The sequence below is a fragment of the Symsagittifera roscoffensis genome, chromosome 10 (assembly GCF_963678635.1).
Source record: "Symsagittifera roscoffensis chromosome 10, txSymRosc1.1, whole genome shotgun sequence".
NCBI lineage: Eukaryota > Metazoa > Xenacoelomorpha > Acoela > Convolutidae > Symsagittifera > Symsagittifera roscoffensis.
Window position 1 is genome coordinate 44,649,952 of NC_087071.1, and position 23,201 is coordinate 44,673,152.

The following is a 23,201-nucleotide window of genomic DNA, read 5'->3' on the forward strand; positions in this document are numbered from 1 at the left end:
CACTATGCAACTCGAATTTTACACAGAGGAGAAGCGGAGCGTCGCAAAAATTACAAAACAGCCAACAAAAATTCCATTACAAGAAAGTGCGTAGAAAAAGCAACAAAAATATGAATTTTTTTAGGTAAACTTTTTGATAAAATACAACAAAAACAACATCTACAAAAGTTTCATACGTTCGACTCGAAGGTTGGTCGTAAACAGCGTTAACCAATTGCCGAAAAGCAACTAAGTCGAGAACACTTGGGTCGACCCCCGTTAAGCAGAAAAAAATTAAGGTCATTAGAAAAATAGCTTTTCGGCAAAGCTTATCAAATCATGAGTTACTCGGGTTGAAGTCCCACCGTTGATTACGCTGATTCATGTATAATTTAGGGTTTTTTTGCTAAATCGGTAAATCGGTTATTTTGCTCATTGTGATAGGGTTTTTTAATCGCTGTTACATGGCTGAAATTTAGGCAAATTAGCTATAATCTATCGATAAAATTTGCTATTGTGATAATGAATGAACATCGATATTTCATCAATGGCGATTGATACTTTTTTTCACCTTTTCATTACGAATTTTCAATGTGAACTCAACTCGGGTGAAGCATTATTTTGCCCTCTGAATTTTGCATGAGGTGTGTATGCCAATATAACCTAAGCCGCAACCATCTCATCAAAAAAAAATCATTCAAAACCATACGTGATAGATTTACAAATCACACAACTACTTTGGATAGATTTACAAACTACTTTGAAAAGAAAAATTGTCGAAAAACTGTCCGAATCAGAAAAAAAATCCATTCTTTGAACCTGAAGCCAAAAAAACCGTAATAGTTAACGTAGTTGAAATTTAACTGCAAAAAACAGGAAAAACGAAATTTAATCCGAAAAAAGTATAAATTTATTCAGTCAGCTTATTTTGAAAAATTAATTACTACCTACTATGAACTAAGTAGTTTTATAAAATCGTTCAAGAAATTCACCAATCAGCGTGAACTTGCGCTCAAAAATTTCTAGTTCCCGATTGTAACTAAATTTCCTCTCGTAAGTGAAAAGACACAAAAAAGTTTTGTTAGCTGTTAGGGGACAAAAACAAACATTCAATTTTATAGTTTATCAAAATCTTATATAACCGAGCTGTTTGAGACCTTTAAAGGTCAGTCGGAACATTCAGGGCTCTGCTCTGATACAGAAGCAGATTTTTTCTTTTATTGACTTTTATATAATAATCAAATACCAATTGATATACACGACTTAAATACTTATTTTGTGCAACGTTAGTAACTCTTGTTAAAATAAATGCATACATGCAGTGCAGCAAAAGTGTGGGATTTTTTTCTTAACCCCTTCCCCCATAAAACATAAAAACACACCTATCCTGGCCATCAATTAAAATTTTGTAAAAAGTGGTTTTACAAGGTAAAGTATAAAATTAAATCTGTTTGTCGTGGCCTAATAAGCTTGCAGGTCAATTCTCATAACAATCGCACAAGGTAAGCAAACTTTTTTTTTGTAAAAATTCGCATGTCGGGGAACTGCAAAAGAGGCATAAGCTGGCATGCTAATTTTTTTCACTAAATGAGCTGTTTTTTGTTGGCTTCAACTTACTAAATCAAAACAATGTGAGATTCTATAGTCTCTATAACGAGGTAAGTTATCTAAATTATGCTCAGAACGCACCTATCTAGTTTCAATCATTTGGGCGAAGAAATCTTTTTTTTGACCATTTTCAGAACAAAATTTCCCCCTTAATGTATGACGGTTCTAGGTTTAATTAGTTTTTGATCCCGATATTTTTATTCGAGATTGGCTGAAACTACTTGAACTACCTAAATAATCGAAAACTATCGCTTAACTCTAAGCTTTTCATTTCAGCTTTAAGACTCAATTTTAAAGTCGGTATTTAGAAAGGCTCTAAAACAGTCTTTTGAGCAATTTATAATCAACTGAAGTTGATAAAGACGTATTGTATGGACTGATTTAAAATGCGACGTTCTAAAATATTGATTAACCTAATTTGAAAAAACTGGATCAATAGGTTGAAATTTGATATCACTGGGAAACCTGATGATTAAATTCAATTTCCGACCTTTTATTTTTGCAGTTCAATAGAAAAGTTTGCCTTCCTTTTACACAGAGACGAAGTTGTCTTTCGCAAACACTAGCGGACACTCGACAAAAATCAGTTCTATAAAAAGCAAAAAGAAGAGGTAGAAATAAGCCTCGATTTAATAAAACTTCGGCTAGGTCTCAGATTCGATCGGCGACTTACTGCGACCTAGAGAAAATAAGTCTAACGCACTAACCACTCAGCCACAGACGCTTAATTAATCACAAACACTAGCCTAAAAAAGGAGATAACAGATGCTATGAAATTCACAATGCTACAGACCGTGATTATGGCTGAAATACCACAAAATAATGAACACTTTGCCACCAATTAATAAACTTTTATTTGCTAGTTAGCTTAGAAAAAAAAGAAGGTTCTTTTTAATGCACTAACGCTCCCTAGTGTAAAAAAAAGAAACGAAGCAACTAATTTTAAGCCTTTTTCGTGTGTGCAGGCTGAGAATAGTTTGAACTCGTAATATTTACAGATTATTCTCAAACTCTTGAAGTTGATTTCACCAATCGTTTCTCTCAACTCACAAAACGGTAAAAATATTCACAAAATACGTAAAATTCAAGATAGGTTAGTATAACCTTTTTATGAAAGTTTCATACAAAAGCTACTAAGCACAAAATTTTTCAAGCAATTTGGAAATCTACAAATAACACTTGCATGGCATAGTATCAGGCAACCAGCATTTTCTATCAAAAATATCTGTCGTGTTTCGGATTTCTAAAATTTTTTTTGGGTTACTGAAGTTAAAACGATTAACGCTACTTACACGGCAAATGCCTACAACAAATGGAGAGGAACAATAAGAACAATGTCTACACGTGGTTCAATAAAATTTCTACTTTTTTCCACTCAGATTTAGGTGCCACAAAAAGTGATATATTATATGAAACTTCTTTCCGTCGACAACACTTTTCTCAGAATAGACAAAAACTCGTTCGAAAAATTTGGTTATTAAAAAAATTTCAAGCAACTAAGGCGGTCAAGTAGGTCTTTTTAAAGAAAAAAAAGATAGGATTTTTCGTTTTTTGATAATAAATGCTGTCAATTATGCCTTATCAATATTAAAATTTTTAGTCTCATTCGCCTCGCACAAAAAACGACAGTTTTGCAAAAAAAAAATTTTTTTGTTTTTTTTTTAAATGCTTTCCGCGCAGCAACTGGCTATTCTTGGTTTTATATATTGATATAAATCATATCTTCAATTCGAACTCAAAAGACTTAAGTTTTTTACTTTCCTGGTCATACTCATTTGGAAACTTACTATCAAAGCGTTACGATATTTGGTTAATCTAGAGTAGCCTTTCAAACTGTCGTTAAAAAATGTTACAGATAAAAATCGCTATTTTTTATCTACAACTCAGTGGTCTAAATTGTGTCTGCGTTTTATTGCTCTGATAACTTCATAAAATGGGATGAATTTTTGATCCACGCCTGATTTTTTCTGTGCAAATAGCATTCCTAAAAAGATAGTCGCGAGTCTAGAGTGGTGCTGTATCACATCATTATAGTTCATTCGTAACAAGCAAGCCCGTTTCTATTAGCCAATCGAATCGCAAAAACTAATGTTTTTCTGATCAAGCTACTCAAGCAAAAACATTCCAAACAATTTGAGTTTAATTTAAATCTGAAATCTATTTGGAAAAAAATTAAATGTTAAAGAACGAATCAGTTCGCGAAAAGTTGAAGTTTTTCTGAGCAAGCTATGAAACTTTGAAATGTTTCAAGTTATTTCATATAGCGAATCGGATTGCGATTTTTTTTCTCAGCATGTTGTTCTACCTACAAAACCTTGAAATATTTCAAGTTAATATTTGAAGCCATTCGGATGGGAAAACGTTTAAGCGTTTAAATATTTAAAGCTACTTAAAAGTAAATTGGTTCACTTCGTTATATCAAAATGACTTTTTATACATCGCTACAAACTTACAGACGGGTATTGTTGGTAAGTATTTAGATTTAGGCAGAACTTTTGAAGAAAAAGTAGTGGTGTTTTTTATATCAAGATAAACATTTTAATGTTTAAAAAAGGATTTATATGTTTCTTGGTTGGTATGCTTTTTAAACTTTGTTGGGTTCTATAAGAGGCTTATTCTGGTACAACTTTGTCACTAATTGACTCGGCATTTTTTTTCGTAGTTTTGATTGACTAAAACAGCCAAAAGACAACAATTTTGGGGGTAAAAAACACCATAATATTTAAGCAATTAAGCAAGAGTTCTAACCAAGCTTTTGTTCATCTTTTTTTGGGTAAAATCAATTCAATTTGAAACAAAAAACGCAATTTAATTTTCAAATTTTTAGTGTTTTGTCGGGATATTTTAAATTTAAATCAGCACTGTGTTCCAGCTATGACATTTTTAAAATTTATTTTGTACGCTGAATTGGTTTGCGAAAAGAAAAAAGTTTTTGTAAGAAAGCTATTCAACCTATGAAATATTTCAAGTTAATTCACAGACCGCATTGGTTTGCAAAAAAGTTGAACTTTGAAATAATTCAAGTTGGCTGAATCGGTTGACAAAATACTAAATTGTTAGGTCATGCTAAGAGATTTTTTAATTATTTAAAATTTTTTTAGACTGAATCCGATCGCGAAAAGCTTTATTTTTTCTGAGCAAACTATCAAAGCTACGAAACTTTGATGTAATTCAAGTTAGTTTACAGACGAAATCAATTTAATGTTTAATTTTTTCCAAACAAACTATTTTACCTATAAAACCTGGAAATGTTTCAAATTATTTCACAGTACGAACCAATAGCTAAAAATCGGCTTTTCTAAGCATCAAGGTTGCTGCTGAAGTTGATTCATTCAAGACTGAAATCAATCTGTAATCGCAAAATTGGGACAAAAAATGGGCAAGTAATATCTAGCCTTCCAATTGAACTGAGTTCATTTTGCTGAAAAAAAAGACTTTCTAGAATATTTCAAACTTTAGAATGATTGAAAATTCTAGAAAGTTCTTACCTAAACGTCTTTCAAAGACTGAGCTCGATAGTTGCTCTGAATGATTCTTAAACGTTCTGATCTACGCCGCCTTGTTAAACATACGTTGTGCTCCGTAGAAAAAAATAAAACGTTACGTCCATAGCGCATTAGGACTATCATTTAATACTAGCAAGTCCGTCTCCGTTAATCAATCGACCCGCAAAGCGTTGTTCGTATTGAGCAAGCAGCAACCTATTAAAGCAATGAAACTTGAATAATTCTATATTGTAAATCATTGTTTGAAAGTTTATCGAAGCAAGTTGTTCGTTCCATCTTTGTAACTTTGAAGAAGTTCAAGATATTTCAGCTTGAAACCAATTTCAAATTCAGTTGATAAGTTTTGAACGTTTTTATGTTACTTCATACCTTAGACCGATAGGCAAAAGTTAGGATTTCTGAGCAAGCCATTCAAGTTACCTCGTAGTGAATTGATTTGCATAGAAATTTTGTATGAAACTGGTAAAATTAAAGCAAGCGATGAACTATACCATGAGTCGATTCAAAAATTTTTTTCAGCGAGTAACTAAAGCGGTAATTACAAAAAAATTTGAATATATTTCCTTGTATGAATCTGTTTGCAAAAAAAAAACAAAAGTTCATTGCGTGATTCGGTTCTCAAACTTTTAATGGAACGAATCCACACGAAAACGAAAGAAGTTTTCCAAGAAAGCTTTTTAAGCAATAAAAAAATGAAACAAAACGAAGTGGTTTTCGTAGCTTGGATTACTTCGCAAAAATCATTAGGTTGAAGCAAACAATTGAAGAGCTGAAACTTTCAAAATTTCAAGTTATTTCAGAACAAATAGGTTTGCAAAATATTTAAGTTTTTCAAAGCAAGCTATCCAAGAGATGAAGTTTCGAATATTTCAAAATTAGCGGATCCAGCAAAATCTGCAAAGTCCGAGTTTAAAGCAAGCTATCAAAGCGATGAATTAAGTTAGCAAAAATTTCAAGTTTTTCTAAGCAAGGTTTTCAAGTACTGCAACAAAAAAATTCAGTTTTTTCATGAAACGATTCGATTCGTGAACAAAGCAAGCTTTTTCGAGCAAGCTCTTAAAGAAATGGAACCTTAAAAAATCGAAGATGTTTTCATAACTGAGTTGCTTCGCAAGACTTTAAAAGTCGAGAAAAAATGAAGTGTTGGAATTTTCGAACATATCAAATTATTTCAGACCGAATCGTTTCGCAAACACTTTTTTCTAAGCAAGCAATCAGCAATTTTGCAGATTATTTCAAAGGGAGAATTGGTTGGCGAAAAGTTCAGGTTTTTCGATGTTCCAGTAATTTAAGAAATTTGAAGTTATTTTCAGAGCTGTGGTTGCACCGCAATAAAGCATAGTACTTCAGGAAAGCTATTGAAGTGATGAAACGTGAAAAAAAATCAAGTTAAGTCATAGAACGAATCGGTTTTCCGAAGATTCAAGTTTTTCTAAGCAAGCTATCAAAGCGAAAAAAATTGTCGCAAAGAAGTAGTTTTGTCTAAGCATGATATTAAAAAAAATGAAACTTTTGATATATTTCGAAGTAGTTTTCATCGCTTGGACTGCTTAGGAAAAAAGTTGTTATTCAGGCCAGCTATTGAAGCGATGAAATTTTGAATTCTAGAACAGCCTTGGCTTTCTCTTAAGCGTTGAGCTTAGAGAACTTTTTTAAGCATTGCGCTCGACAAAATTAAAAGACTGTAATATCAAACAATGAGTCCAGAGCAAATTCCGACTTCCATTTAATATATAGGATACAAGATTTGGATTCAAGCAAAAAAACTCGCAGTTTCTAAGAAACTGGTCAACTTATTAAGATTTCCAAAAATAAAATTACGGCATAGTAGTCACTGAGTTACTTCCACGCTGATTTTTTACAACTCCAAAATTTTGTTTTTATACTACTTTAAAGATTATAAGTATCATACGTTGTTTTTTATTTCCGAAAACATTAAACTATACACAATACACCTAAACTAAACTATAAACTAGACTGGATTCAAACTTGAGCTATAGCCAAGTTGAGCTAAACGGACGATATCATTTGCACTTGCCGTGTTCCACGAATGACCTTAATATAAAATAAGCAATCAAAAGCAAAACGCATAAAAAGAATACTGTGAAAAATCGAAAACAAAATTCCATTGAAAGTATTTTAGCTTTAAATTTGCAAAAACCTGTTTCAAGGAGCATCAGATTGAGAAATATGTGTTCTAAACATTTGTCGTAATTGAGAACGACAAAAAAGATGAAATTAACGAGCTATTTTAAACAATCAAGAGTATCAGAGCATATGTTCCTCAAAAAATTTAATCCGTGAAAAAAAACACATTCGATTATGGGATGCAGGAACTGCTCGAAATATTAAAAAAATACCAAGAGAATCGATATACATTTCCAAAAGGAAAAATCATTCCACGCAAACATTCAATATCAGGTAGAAAAGAACGAAATCGATTGAAATCGGGCATGCTTTTTCTAATGACGATTTCCCAGTGGGTTCTTTGAAGTTTTTTTTTAAGATTTTTTGAAAAAAAAGTTAATAAATAAGTTCTACACCTCTGAATCCAATGAAGGGTGTGATAAACAAACTCAAATAAGGATGATGACGATGATGATTGATGATGATAAATAAGACCTATAGCCGAAACAATTTATAACACAAAAGCGAAGCCGAGCTTCGCACGACTCGCGATGCACAACAATCATAAAAAAAGTAGAAAAAAAAAGTTGAAAAAAAAACAAGGTGAACCAAAAAAAGTCTCGATGAAATACACCTCTGGCTCAAAATTTTTGACTTTTGCAATTTTTGAAGCCCTGACCTTTCTCGTACAAAAAATAGGAGAAAGACGCTTCTGTAGGAAAAATTGGCGCAACCATTTCTGGTTTTTAGGAAAATTCAAGAAGTTTTTAGAAAACTGTCAAAATCAAAAATTAAACTTTCCAAAAACCGGTAATATTTCCCATTACAAGCAGACCGTGGCTCGTAAAATAGAGAAAAATCCCATAATCAGATTTCTCGATTGAACACTTAACCTAAGAATTGGCGCGGTAATTTTCGAGTAAACTCAAAAAACGGTCTAAGTTTAAAACTTTCATTTGTTTGAAAGCCACAACTGTTTCTCAGAAAAACTGAGCGTATCAAACTATAAAAGTAAGCTCTTAACAAACTGTTTTGTCGATTAAACGTATGTTATCAGATTTGGCATGCTAGTTAACAAGATAAGTAGTAAAAAAAGGGTCAACAAATCAAAAATTTTGAGATAAATGTCACATTTCCGATAATCATAGCTTTATGTGTGAAAAAATAGGGCGTAGCCGTTTATGCGGAAGTGATTCACGCAGCTTGTGATTTCGATTCAACCCAAAATCTCAGATTTGGGAGGGAAGTTCTCGAGAAAAGTTAAAAACATTTTTTAAAAAAACGGTCCAAAAATCAACATTTTGACTTTTCCGATGGCCAACCCTTTTCATATCAGAAAAAAATTGGGCGTGGTCGCTTAAACAAAATCTGAAATAAAACAAGCTAGTTTTCGAGAATATTCAAAGTTTAAAAAAACGGTCATAAAATCAAAAATTTCACTATTCCGAGGGCGATAACTTTTTCTGTTAAATAATTCTTGAGTGGCAGCTAATGCACGGGCGCTTCCCACTACCCCTTAAATTCATTGAGTCCATAATGTTATATTGGAGAGTTTGGTTTTCGGGAAAACTCAAAAGATTCAGAAAAACGGTCAAAACCAAAAATTTGATTATTCCGAGGGTCATACGTTTATGTGCAAAAAAAATATTATGTAAGAACACTGTAGTCACTAGTATCCAGCCAGTAGTTAAACTTGAATTTTCATGAAATTGAGCATGTAAGCGGAAAATCATGTCAGGTGAAGAGCACTGTCAAGTGATTCAACTTATTTTGTTAAACTAGTTGTTAACCAGAGAAAAGTCTACGCTCTGATTTGATAACGCTTAATGCGTAATAATTTTTAATGCGCTTTATAAACCGCAAAAAACTAGATAAGCTATTTTATTAACCAATCAGGTTTACACTAAAACTCGTGCCTTCGGTTGGAAAAACGGATGATCTTTCGCATTTTTGGCGCACTAAGGGGTCAGTGGATCGTTCCAATAAAAAATTGTAAACAAAAAGCGGCGACAAAACGTGAAAGAAGAAATTTTAATTACTTTTTTATTTAAGATTACTTGCAGGTCAGTGACTCTTATACCAAAAAAATTATAAGATTACTTACAGGTCGGTGACTCTTGTACCAAAAAAAAGCTCTTGTACCAAAAAAGCTCTTGAACCAAAAAAAAGAACAAAAACCGCAATCCATTAGATAAAAAAAATCTGTATTTTATTTTCGTTTCACGCTTACTAACGGTTCGGTGTCTTCACTTATTGGCTGTAACTGTGTATGAAAAAAATTATTGTTGCCCATAATCGAAATATTTTGTTGGACACTAAATTGCAAACAAATTATTGTTCCGACCATTGTAAATGTGGAGGAATTTTGTATTCCGGTGTTTTAGTTTTTTTCTTGTTTTCCACGCAAAATCAAGTACCAGAAATAGCCATCGGACTGCTTGAGTGATATATCATATTGAAGCTCTTTAAGTCGTAATTCAAAATAAATTTTTTAAAAAATTGGAAAACTTTTTCCCAGTTTCGAGAGAACAGGTTTGAAATTTTTGATTTTTCGTCTAAATTCGAGCTAATAAAGTGAGCCAGCACTTAGGCATTTAAAGCGACCATTTAAGCTTTATTTAGGCCTTTTACAATAGCTTACTTATGCTCAAACTTAATTTGCTCGAGTAAGTTAGTTGTTGGAGATTTTAATGCCATTTTGGTAATCAAAAACTTCAAAAATTCAAAAAAAAATTCTTCAAAAAAAATTGAAAAATTGAAAGTTTTTTATGAATTTTTGTTGTTTTTTTGGTTATTTTTTTTAAAAAAAATCTGTTGTTCTGTTTGTCTATATTACTATGACTGTCGAATATGACTAAACTATAGTTTTACGTCAGATCTTGTTATCACACCACGCAGAAAAAACTACCCTAATATTAAAAAAAAACTTTTTTTTCTTAAAGGTTTTTAAAGATTATGGTCGGAACATTCTGTGCTACTTGCACAGTAACTGGCTAACCTTGTTATTATTATTTAAGTTGTTTTTGCGGAAAATGTTTGTTCATGAATACTAACCGGTCTGGGACTTCAGTGACTCGTTTTTATGTTCAGTGGACCAAAATGTGTATATGCTTATGTGTTCACTTCTTTCCTAATAGGAGGGGATTCGCTACAAGGTACCATAGTGGGGGGGTTGTAGTTAACAAAATCCAAATTTTCAAAACACAAATGGCACGGAAAATGTTTGTTTATGAGCACTAACGGGTCTGTGACTTCAGTGCATGAGCTCTCTGTGAAGATGACCTCTACACTCTCGACATATTCGAGAGGTTGGAGAGGCACGAGTTTGAAAAGACTTCCCTCTGCAAACGAGATGTCATATTCAACTGCATCCGCCTGAAAACAAAAAACAATCATGATATTGTTCAGCGATTCGTTAGTTAGTCATTATTATCACTAGTTATTGGTAATAATTTAGTGATCAGTATTTATTAGTAACAATTTAGTTATAAGTAATTTTTATTGAATACAAATTAGTTTCTCAGCAACAAAGTTGCATTTGAAATATTCCATGGTTAATTTGAAATCATCATTTAACATATACCTCAAGTCGAAAAAATATGCTCCTTTTGATATTTGTAACAAATTTCTGGAACTGTTTTTGAAACCGTACAATTTCTTGAAAGTCGAAGTTCTAATAAAAATTATGAAAAAAATGTTTAAACTTATAACCATCGTCATTAAAATTGCCATGAATTCCTTCGTGAAAATACTTTTATTTACTTGGTGATTGAAAATTCCCTCCCAAAAAAATTTCAACTGAATCACCAACAGTCTTTGATAAGCATATCCGTGTCATTTTATAAAGCATTTTTTTTGAATTGTAATAGTGAATTCTTAAGATTTTTTGAACTGTAATTGTCCTATTAATTTTTAAGATTTTGGTTAATAATTTGGCACTTGAAGCAATAGTGTGAATGTAGGAGGGAGAGGAAAGAGCGGGGGGGGGAGTCTTACCGCATCGGGACTCTGGGTTCTAGTTGGGTTGAAGAGAGGTCTGCTGTCTGTGTTGACCATTCTGGTTTCATTGTCTGTCGTCTGCTCGAATCCCTGTGCGAATCCCTTTCCGCCTGACTCCACCCACACAAGTTTCACCTGCAATATTATTCTGTCTCGAATTATTATTACCAAAATAATTATAATATTCATAATCATCATAAAAATTATGCCTACGAAGCGTTTCTTATAAGAATTATACGAAATTTCACTATGAACGACACTTTAGTAAATTTAAAACTACCTGGGAGATGGCCATTAGATCTACAGATCTGTTTTCAGGCGACTTAAAAAAAGGTATTTTCCAAGAGGGCTAACTTGTTCAAAAATCGTATAAGAAATCTATTCAACATATGGTAATATGAGAAAATAAGAGGCAAAAGTTAAAAATTATGTCATTAACTTTGAACAAAAGAGCTTGCACAGAGATCATGACTTCAAAGCAATTATTTACTATGGGAAATTTTCGATACTTAATTAATATTTTGTAGATATTATGAACTTTTTAGGTCAGCCATTTTGCATCTCTTTCGAAACCCCAAATCCACAAAAAGTCCCCTATAAACACCATACCGTCTTCTCAGAGTCTTTTGAAAACGCGCCAAGCGATGTTTTCTTCGATTCCGAAGTAAGTTGTAAGTTATATAATAACTATGTTTTTTAGTTATTGGCCTGAAAACAATCAATTATTAGTATTTTAACCCATAAATTTATAATAAATTCGTTTTCAGGAAGAGAACAGACTCGATTATTATTTACACAACTCATAGCCGATTATTTACACAACAATTTGACCGATTTTCTACCTTTGTGGGGTAGCACGCTTCGCCAGATCCAGGCACCAATCTGAGTCCCACTTCGTTCAGTGTGAATTCATCGGTGTCGTCTTGTCCGCTGGTCAACACGAAACTGTACGAGTACTCGAATGAGTCACCAGATGACTCTTCGGATGCAAACACGGCTCCTGAGGGGTTGTCTTCTGGTTTGACAGTGTCAAGCACAGCTGAGGGGTCCAGGTCGGTCTCTTCCACTGAAAACAACGAACATGAATTATTCGGTTGTATAAAAACCAGCTGAAGTATAATTCAGAAAAAACTTATTGTTTGAAAGAGTTACGTAACTATTATGTAACAGTTACGAAAGTCATGCACATTTCATTTATATGACATAACTTTTCGGCTGGTTTAAATGCTTTTCGGGTGCGCAATTTCGGCTGGTGTATTTACTCTCGATTTATTCACATGGAAGGAAACCAACGTATTGATATAGCCTCATGCTTTAAAATATTTTAACCCTATGCTTACACTCTAAAAGAGTTAATTTACCTACAATGCTACAATAGCAGCTTAATTTAAACGATTGCTCAGATAGATTTATCTCTAAAGTCGTTTTTATCTGACGCAGTGGTGTTGTGTCAAGTTTTCGAAATAAATCAAAAACTTGTAACAACAATAAAGTTTTTTTTTTGCTATCTATGAGAATTGAGAACATTACGAGGCCAAACTGTGGACTGGATGCCAAAAAGTAGCAATGTTGCGGATTCCGCGACAAGTCTGATTTTGGCCTGTTGCGGATCCCAGTTACAATGCATAGAATGCACAGTTTGGCCTCGTAATGAAGGTCAAAATAAGGACAAAATTAAAAATAATAAAAACTTAAACGCAATTGACTAACCTGCGTCGGTGTCGGTGTTGATCTTGTACTGGACTACTCCAGTTGGGACCAGGAGTTCCAAGTCTTTTCCGTCGCACAGTTTCTCAACCGTCACATTCTCTTTCTTGCATCCGTATACCTATCGAGGAGAAAGATAAAAAATGTAGTTCGATTGATGACCACGCTGTAATTGATGTCCAAAAATAATTTGTTTAGTTCTGCTAAAAATTGCTTGTTTTTCATTGTTGGTACGCAATACATTGAGCAAAATTTGATAATTTCCTTTGATTCAAAATTCAAAGTTAACAGAATAATCTCAATTTCATTTGAAAAAACTTCGTGAGAAAAAATGATTCTGTATGAAAAAAATGCTACAAATTAAATTTTTTATTCTTTACCAATTAACTAAAACACTTTAACATTTGATCGATATTTAACATTTCAAATAGCTCAGATAGTTCCAGAACTGCTAAAAGATAAAAGTATCAGTTTTCTGTCTTCAGACAAAACTACTTTTTCTTATTCACTGCTTCAGGTGAAGAAAGCATCATTTGATAATTTAGTTTTGAAATTATTTTTTCAAAATTTCTGGAAAAAATCAAATAATTTTTTATCAATAAAATCTACCATATGTGTCACCTACAAATTAGATTTTTTGTTCAGTCAAATCTCTATTATCTTAGTTTCAGTGATTCACAGATGTTTTAAAACCATTCCTTCGCATTCTGATCTGAACTTGAATTTGAATTCATTTAGGTGATATATGAAAAATTGTAACAAGATATATAACTTGATTTACATTTCAATATCCCCAAGGACATACAAAAAGATGTTCAGCTTGTTGAGGCATGCCCTGATCCGTGAGTGGACATAATCTGATTTAATACTACTGCTTTCATGATTTTAAGTCTCTTGACTAAAGTGTTATTTTCGATTTAGATCTACATGGCTAGTTACCTAAATTTAACTGAAATCTATTTGATACGAGTGTTTGTTTACCTGCACTGTGCTAATGCTCAATGGAGATTCTGCTGACTCTACACTGATGGGTTTGATGATCACTTCAGTGACCAGTTCCAACTGCTCATCACTCAGACTAGAGAGGTCAAAGGTCATCACAGAGGCACCGAATGCATTGGATGTCTCAAGCACTGGAGTTGCAATCTAAGAGAAGAAGACATGTGAAAAAAATTAACAAGTTATAACAATTAATCATTTTTAATTAGCAGTTAATTAGGGGGGGGGGGGTGGATTATTCAGTTAGGAGCGGTTATAACCTGGTTAAGCGAGATTTCTTGAATTAAATAAATTACTAAACTGATATTAATGATTTATTAGTAATTACGCATTGATAATTACTACTTATAATTGACTCACGGCGATGGACTCGATGTTCTCCTCCTGGTCGGCTGGGATCTCCTCGGTGCTTCCGTCGTCAGTGAAGTAGACAATCTTGTCACTATCCACCACAAACAACAGCTGGAAGCTCAGCAGTTCATTCTGGTACGACGCACTCTTTTCCTCGTTCACAATCAACACACTGATCGGCACAATCTGCACACGAAAGGAAACAAATTTAACGCGAGTAATTCAATGGGTGAAAGCTCCAAAATTTTGGCATGTTCTCATATTGAAAAATATCTAGTTTGCTTGAGTTTATGATTTATTGTTCAACAGATCATCATTAACTTTGTATTAATCTGAAACAATTAACTGTTATTTTGAACTAAATAAGCGTCCTCTTCCCCGAAACCAAGCGCCGATTTGAAGGGAAGGAGGGCATTCAGGAAACTTTTCCGACACCAAACACTTCGCTGAAAGTTCTATTAATGATAAGAAAAAAACTTAGGGTCATTTTTTCAACACAAAATTCCTCTAAATATTCGTTTTTTCTCAGTGAGGGAAATCGAATCTTAATTAATTTAAAATAGGAAAGAATGATAGTTTTTTTTAAGAAGGGTGATTGTCGTAAGAGGTAGGGAGTGACTTTTTTTTGGGGGGGGGGGGGGGGTTGTGAAGTAAGGATGTTTCTGAGGACGTTTCTCGGATGATTCTCACCTCTTCAGAGAGTGGGAGAATGATGGGTGCCATGGCTCTAGTGGTGGCCACAGTCACTGCATCAGGGGCTGAGTCACTCTCCTCAACAGTCTGCTCCTCCAGAGCACCTTCTCCGAACCTAAAATGGAGGGGGATTAGAAGAACACGAGTAAAAGGAAAAGCAACAATTTAAGTGACATCTGGCTATACCGGATCCAGCCAACATCATTACCACAGAAGACTTCAAGAGGAACTTCCATCAAAATTTCGAACAAACAAAATTCATATTTATGAATTGTTTTAAAAATTATATTTAAACTGTTTTTGGTCATATTTGTAAAAAAAAATCATTTTTGTGTCGGATTTAAACTTTCATAACTATTCATTGTTCACTCTGATGATAACGTAATCTTTCATCAACAGAATGAGTTGCCAGTACGAGCAGGATATACATGGCACTAAACAATTTACCTCTGGTTGTATTCGACAGCATCCAAGTCAATCGGCACTGTCTCCGCTTTGTTCTCGCCAATTCCAGAGAGCGAACAGACAGGTCCAGATGTTGTGGAAACAGTTGAACTCTCTGAAAAACATCCAGACTTCAAATTTAAACGAAGTTCAAGTTCAAACGTCGAGGCTATTAATTTCATGACCAACATTTGAATTGGGCGGGTTTTGATTGCTGAAAAATGGTGAAAGCCATTTACAAATTACCACTTTGAAGACAAAAAAAATTGATGCTCATTTGCTGACACTCGTTTTCTCTGCCAATAAATTCATTTCAAGCCCTAACTACTGATTACGCAACTGTTACCTCATAACAAGCGAAATCTACTCTCTATCTGTTACATAACTGTTACGTAATAAATGACACTCTCTATCTATTAGATAATTGTTACGTAATGAATTACCTGGAGCGGCAGAGGTGGTGACTGTGGTCTCTTCGGGTGCGGTTGTTGTGGCCTCGGTTGTAACGGTAGTCTTCACACAAGCGTAACTTCCGAACGCCACTTCAACGACTGCAGCTCCTTCGATTGTGATGAAAAGTTTGACAATTCGGTCCTTGCCGTACAGCTTCTCGAACAGAGGGGTGTCTGAAATTGAAGCTCAACAATTTAAAACAGCAAAAGAAAGACGTTTCAAGACTTTTTTAATTTATCAAAAAGAATTATTGCAAACAGAGCAACATTAAAGAGAAAAACCAAAGAGAAAAACATGCCATTGTAAAAATATCAATGAGCAGATATAGGTCATTTTAGGTTTGATTATTTCAAAACATTTCAAATTCAAATAAATTTTAGAATTAACCACTCATTTGAAATTTGTGATTTTCGAATGCAAATGTCTTTGTTCATACCTGGGTTGAGTACTGGCAGTTGGATGGTCTCGAACATCACTGGCAAGTCGTCATCGTCCTTCAGACTCAGAGTGAATTCCTGAAAAATAAGAAAAAAATAAACTTTTCATCAAAATACATTAATATTGCGATTTTTAAATAAATCTTTAATCAAATAAACTTAATACATTGAATATTAAAAATTAAAATTGTTAGAATTTTTGCAAAATATTCTTTTGTCGGTTTTGGGAAAATTTCCAAAATCTGATTTTCATCAAAATCAATTTTTCAAACATTTTGGGAGGTTTGGTGAAACTTTTTGCATCTTTCCTGAAGTATCCTTCAACATCTTTTACCAAATACAAAATTTGAAATAAATTCAGCAAAAAATACAAACATTTAATACAAATCTTTAATATTTTATAAATAAATACATTTCTTGAAGACTCCTTCAACATCTTTTACCAAAAATAAAATTTGAATTAAATTCAACGAAAAATTACTAATAAAGTAAACTATTTCTCTCTCGTGACGTTATCGATTCTGACCTTGCAGTGTTCCTCCATGTCGCTCAGTGCCTCACTGGACAACTCTTCTCCCCCACTGACCAGTTCCAGCTGACTCATGTAGCTGTCTGGGTCCTCCTTGGACACACAGTACAGCTCACTGTTCTCATCCACCTGCGTCATGACGAAGAAGGAGAGAGTGGTGCTGTCCACGGCTGGGTCGTCCACGTCGAAACTGCAGAGAAAAAAGAATACTTTAAATCGGAAAGTGAAGTCATTACACAAAAGAGATTTGGAAATAAGGAAATTTTCTCCAAAAATGTCACTTAAGAAAGCGCCATAAGACTAACATCTAGCCTGTTTTCAGGCGTATCAGATTTAAGACAATTCAAAGCAAGGAACAGACATTATTGAATAAAGATTTTTGAGGCTTCAAAAGCGCCTAAAAATTATCATGAATCACTTAAAACTAAACCTCATAGTAAAAAATCATTCATACACTCGTTGATAATTTTTGGTAGTTAATGATATTTATTTAACTTTTTATCAGTTTTCAAAATTTTCAAACAAGAAATGTTGACTTAATTTTCTAATCCAAAATGCAGTAAAATAAATTTACAGTAACGAAAATTGTTTCCCAATTTGTTCAACATCACTCACTTCATGTTCATGACAACAGTTGTCAAATCAGCATCCTCGACGGCTCCGATTTCCAGACTGACTACAGCGGTGCTTGAGTCCAGAGGAACAGAGGTCTGATCCTCTGGCACAGGTGTATCTTCTCCGTCTCTGGTGATGAGGGTGATTTTGAGGCCGGACTTCATTGAGTCGTCATCCGCCAGAGAGGTATCGGAACTGGCACCTATTTAAAACATTAGAACAAATAATACAAAAATTCAATCACATTACTTGCTACTTTCATGTGCTTTAATTGAAACTTTTTTTGATAAAATAATTATTAATTTTAAATTTCATTCCGCTGGGAAATCTGAAAAGTAAAATCCACTCTCGAAACTAGAAGTCGATCACGTTTTTCGTGACCTTTAAGCTTTTGCTGTTTAACAAAGAAATTGAATTGAACTTAGAAAGAAATTTAAAGACAAACCGCCAAAAAGTAAATTTGAGCTTGAACATAAAGACGAAGCTGACTTTTTCCCGAAGATAGAGGCGAAGCAGAGAACAGATACTAAGAAATTTCCAATGTTACAGATCGTGATCATAGCAAAAATTCCACCAAATAATTGGACACTTTAATGAACTTTTTTGCGAGTTAGGTTAAAAAAAAGGCTAGTACTAATACACTAACGCTCGCAAGGTCGCTAATGTAAACAAAATCAGCGAGATCTATATAAGAAAGTTCACTGCGTTCATGACTCTTAAATGTTAAGCAAGGAATACTTAATGGTTACTGCAAAAAACTTGCCTAGTTGGCTATCATGTCTTTCAAAATTTGTGATTTAAATTCTTCGATTTTTAAGCTCCCACATAGGGTACCAAGGTTAGTAACATGGCGATTAAAATTTTTCAGCTTAGTCAATCAAAAAAGGACTCTTCTATGTTTAAGGAGAGGCTCAAAAATCATTTTGATCAGTTTGAAAAAACATCAGCAAAAACTTATTTTTTAAAGATCTGTCCACTTCTCGTGAAAAAAGAATCCTCGAAAGTGATCCTAGATTAAAAGGCTACTTTAGGATCACTTAGACTAAAAGACTACTAATATGTTTATTGACCGTTTTCCCATTTTGGCGTGTTTGGTTATTCGGAAAGTGCATAAGCAATGGTATATTTGGATAGCTTGACAAATTCCAGCATTCAGATGAGGGAATTCTGAATAGCATTGAAGCTATTTGATTAAAAGGGGAAGAGTTGAACCTGAGAGGTCGATCTCTTCACACACGTCAGCCCCACAGCCCTTGACGTCAACAGCTACAACCAGTCCATCTTCGAACACTCCGTCCTCGTCGGAGGGAGAGGGGGAGACAATGACTGTGACTGCGTCCAGGGCCACAAAGAGGGGTCCAAGAGTGATTGTCACTGTTCCGTCATCCTCAACTGGGAGCACCACTGATTTGTCAGTCTAAAAACATAAAAATACATTTTAAAATAAAACAATAACATAAAAATAACTTTTATAACACAGATAAAAAGCATTCAAGTATCATTTGAAATTTTTTTTTGGCTTATTTTGATTAAACGAACGTCATTTGAAAAACTTTTTGATGAATTTATGTATATTGTAGGGATTTTACACCGATATCGACTTGGTAGTGTCACTGATTTGTCTGCATAAAAATGCAAAAACTTGAAAAAAAAAGACGAAACAAGTAATGAAAACGACAACTTATGCACCTATTTCAGTGATAAACTAGCTCCAACTTGACTTATACATTTGACTTATATGAAATATGCTTTGATCGACAATAACAAGCAATCGAAACTTTCATTAAGAAGAGTATTTGTGAAATTTTGCTACCAATTCCCCGCCACTATGATACCTAATAAATAATTTATACCCCTGTAAAGAACTATATCAACGGTTGAGCAAAGATAAAATTGCTACCTAGTAATAAATGACCCCCTTTTTTCTGTTATACGGTCAAAAATGCCAAATTCTTAATCAAGCTTCTGTTTTTCATGATGCAAAACAAATTTCATTCCTCTGGAATTACATTTAACTTATCACATTTGAGCGGCAAAACCTACCTTTTAAATTGACAGAAAATTTTTTTTTGGGCCGTACAGCAGAAAAGACCTGAAATAGATTACAAGCTCCGAGGGAAGTATAGATAGTGAATCATAATAAGAACTCACGTCAAGGTCCACTGGTTCGAAAGATACATCACTGACTTCGTCTTCGCCTTCTGGCACCTCCAAAACAGCCTCCTGGACATTCTCGCCGAAACTGCAAACAAACTCTATTCTCAGAACCTCAGTGGATGAAAATAAAAATACGGGAATTTTTTTTTTTAATTAGAGAATTTGCTTCAAAATTTAACCTACAATCCCAAGTGGTTTAAAAAAAACAGCGCAACTTGCAATTATTATTATCATCCAAGGCTGGCCTAATCTTTACAAGCCATAAAATTGCTCTATTTCCACATCTGAACAAGCATAGCCGGCTACTGTGCAAGTAGCACCAAATGTTCCCAGCACAGTCTTAAAAAATACAAAAAAAGTTTCTTATTTATAAATTGGTGCCATTTTTTTCTGCATGTTGTAATAAAAAAATGTGAGCAAAAAAATATAATTTAGGCATATTTGAGAGTCATAGTAAAATAGCTTAATTGGAAAACAGTTTTTGAAGAAAAATGACAAGAAAAACGAAAAAAAAATTCTAAAAATTTTTGAAAAAATTTAAGAAATTTTTCAATTTTTTTGTAAAGTTTTTTAAAATTTTTAAGTTTTTGATTCCCAAAATTGCAATAAACACACCAGAAACTATCTTTAATTAAATAAAACTAAGTTTTCACGGCTAAAATTAAGCTTAAATAAGCTATTGTAAGCAAATACGGTCATCTTGTTAGCTCGAAATTAGACCAAAAATCAAAAATTTCAAACAAGTCTTTCTCGATACCATGGAAAAAATTTTAAATTTTTTAAATGTCGTTCGAATAACGACTGAAAAAACTTTAATAAGATATATTACTCAACCCAGTCCGATCATTAATGTGGTAAATGATTTTGCGTGGAAAACAAAAAACAAAAAAAACTAAAACACTTCCGAATATAAATTTCCTTCCCATTTTCAATGGTAGGAACAATAAGTGCTTCAATATCAAACCATCTCATCTTAATAAGCATCTAATCGAACCTGAATTTTTTTTAAAAAAAGAAACTGACTATGCTTAGACATGCTCCACCACTTTCATAGATCTTCTCCAAATCGAAGAAACGTCAATTATTATTGTTCCGACCGTTGAAAATGGGGAGGAACTTTGTATTCGGGTGTGTTTTAGTTTTTTTCTTGTTTTCAACGCAAAATCAGGTACCACAAATAATCATCGGACTGGGTTGAGTGATATATCTTATTGAAGTCCTTTCAGTTGTGATTCAAACGACATTAAAAATATCCAAAAGAAAAACCGGTTTTGAAATTTTTGAGTTTTGGTGCAAATTGGAACTAATATGGCGTAAACGTATAGGCTTACAAGCTGAATTGTGCCTAATTTAAGACCATAAAATCTAATTTTAAGCATGTAAAACTAGTTTTTGGAGTTTTTTAGCTTCTTTTTGGGAAGTTTGTCTAGTCATTTTTCTTCAAAAATTCTTGTCCAAATTGCCTATATTACTATGACTGTCTGATATACCTAAATTATATTTTTAAGTCAGATCTTTTTAACACACCAAGCAGAAAAAACTACACTATTTTGGTTGGGTAAAAACTTTCTAAACCGTAGTTTTCTAAAGACTATCTATGGTCGGAACATTCTGTGCTATTTGCACAATAACCAGCTATCCTCTTTTTTATTGCTATTATCATGATTATTATTATCTATTTTTTGCATCTTGAGGGTTGTTAAACTCACGTGACGATTACTCTGACGGACACCTCCTCTGGGAGTGAGCCTCCAGTGGCAGACTGCAGATTGACAGAGACAGAGTTCACAAAGTTCACAGAGTCAAGCACGACTTCAATGGTCGCCTGCAAAGTTAACACACATGCAGGGACAAACAAAACAATTTTTACAATTCTAAAAAAAAAACTTTTTACAATTTAAAAAAATCTATATTTCGACTAATAAAAATTCTGCAAATTTGAGAAGATTTTGCAAAGTTGAGAAAAAAATATTAAAACAACTTTAACAGCAGGCAATTAAATTTCCTTGAGAAACTTAGCACAGTAAAGACAAATTTCTCAACAAAACAAGCACTCTTCATGATTATTAAAACTTTAAGTCTTAAATCTGCTATAAAATGAATGATACCTCTCAGTTGTATTTTTCTAAACAGAAACGGAGAGAAAAATTTAAGTCGGAAAAAAAGATAAAATGAAATGTGACCTCGTCTTCTCCAGACAGAGATGGGAGTTCATCTGGTGACCCCAGAGTGCCCTCTGGATCTGAACTGTCGAAAGAGGCGGTCTCTGTCTCCTCTTCGTTCACTGTGAGAGAAGCAGGCTCCAGGGACTCCAACTCTTCGTGTTCACACACTTTGGCTGGAAAGAAGAAAACAAAATTAGTGCACACAATGTAGGAAAAATTATTTTCAAATTGTCAAAATACTTAGATAACTTTTCCCTACTCTATTTTATTTGGCACTTTAAAAAGCAATTAACTCGCTCCAATATCTACGCAAGACTGCCAAGCCCTGAATGTTCCGACTGCCTTTTAAGGTCTATCGAGCAGTTAATAACATGAAAAAATTAATTGTAATAAAAAAATGATTTTTTTTGAACAAAAATTTGAGATTTTTTGTAAAAATTATCCCCCACACGCCATATTAAAGTACAAAGTGATAAATTTTGCTCCTATTAACAAATCAATCATGGCATAAAGCTTCCTTGAACCAATTTGGAACGATTTCTAAGACGGAGTAATTCTCCGCTTACGCGTTAATAGCGCGAAATATATCGCGCGTTAATTGTCCCAAATTGGCCAAAATGGCAATCTTTAAACCCCCAAAACTTTACAAACAATGATTACAGGTGAAACATCTTTTCAAATTTAAGCTCAGGACAACAATAGTTTTCGAATGATAGAAAAAATCTCCGTCAAAAATGGCTAGATAATAAGTTGAAATTTGTCTGAAGAAAAAACCCACCTCGAGCACAAATATTCCGTTACTTTCGTTACGAAAGTCGGAACTATGTTGTTTTAGCAAGTATTAATAAAATCTAGCAAACATTTAGAAAACCTTAAGTAGATCTAGTTTACCAGCTCAACGTGGACAGCAAAAAAGGATTGAGTAGAAATTAAAAACTGTGTTTGTTTATGTTTGCTTAAAAGTGTACCATTCTTCTCACCTTGTGGCTGTGTTGTGGTTGTAGGTACAGGAGCTGCTGTCGTCGTAGGCACAGTGGATTCCTCGGGGGCAGTTGTTGTCTCCACATCTGCAAAGAAAACAGTTTCTGGTCAGATTTATACAGTTTTTGAAGTTACATTGAGAGTTATTAGAAAAAATAGGTGATTTCGGATAAATCACTCATAATTGGACATAGGGGCGGTATTCATGGATTATTTAATCATTTGCAGACAATCTCTACTTCAAAGTGTATATATTGATGATATAAATTATAAACATAAATCATCACCGTTCTTAAGTTTGCCTCGAGTAACTTCACTAAAAAACTTTTAAAAAAATAATATTCAGATCTTACCAAAAAAAACATTTAGTTTTCTAATCATGAAGGTAAAAAATTTCACATCATACATGATGAATGACATAAAAATTAGCAGCGATCAATCTCAGATAATT

The 23,201-nt window shown here is 33.5% G+C and overlaps 1 protein-coding gene across 1 annotated transcript in view; it reads right to left on the reverse strand.

Moving 5' to 3' along the window:
• LOC134855075 (mucin-5AC-like) overlaps nt 1–23,201 on the reverse strand; it is a gene marked incomplete at both ends in the record, with an annotated part of 38,532 nt that overhangs the window by 4,124 nt on the left and 11,207 nt on the right. Inside the window, 17 exons of the mRNA XM_063871455.1 lie at nt 10,462–10,595; nt 11,217–11,354; nt 12,062–12,285; nt 12,930–13,047; nt 13,908–14,072; nt 14,286–14,462; nt 14,967–15,084; nt 15,417–15,528; nt 15,857–16,039; nt 16,303–16,381; nt 16,830–17,022; nt 17,448–17,649; nt 18,660–18,864; nt 19,599–19,689; nt 21,314–21,429; nt 21,788–21,942; nt 22,750–22,836. Of these exons, the coding sequence (XP_063727525.1) occupies nt 10,462–10,595; nt 11,217–11,354; nt 12,062–12,285; nt 12,930–13,047; nt 13,908–14,072; nt 14,286–14,462; nt 14,967–15,084; nt 15,417–15,528; nt 15,857–16,039; nt 16,303–16,381; nt 16,830–17,022; nt 17,448–17,649; nt 18,660–18,864; nt 19,599–19,689; nt 21,314–21,429; nt 21,788–21,942; nt 22,750–22,836 (2,497 nt within the window). The remainder of the gene's footprint in view (nt 1–10,461; nt 10,596–11,216; nt 11,355–12,061; nt 12,286–12,929; nt 13,048–13,907; nt 14,073–14,285; nt 14,463–14,966; nt 15,085–15,416; nt 15,529–15,856; nt 16,040–16,302; nt 16,382–16,829; nt 17,023–17,447; nt 17,650–18,659; nt 18,865–19,598; nt 19,690–21,313; nt 21,430–21,787; nt 21,943–22,749; nt 22,837–23,201) is intronic.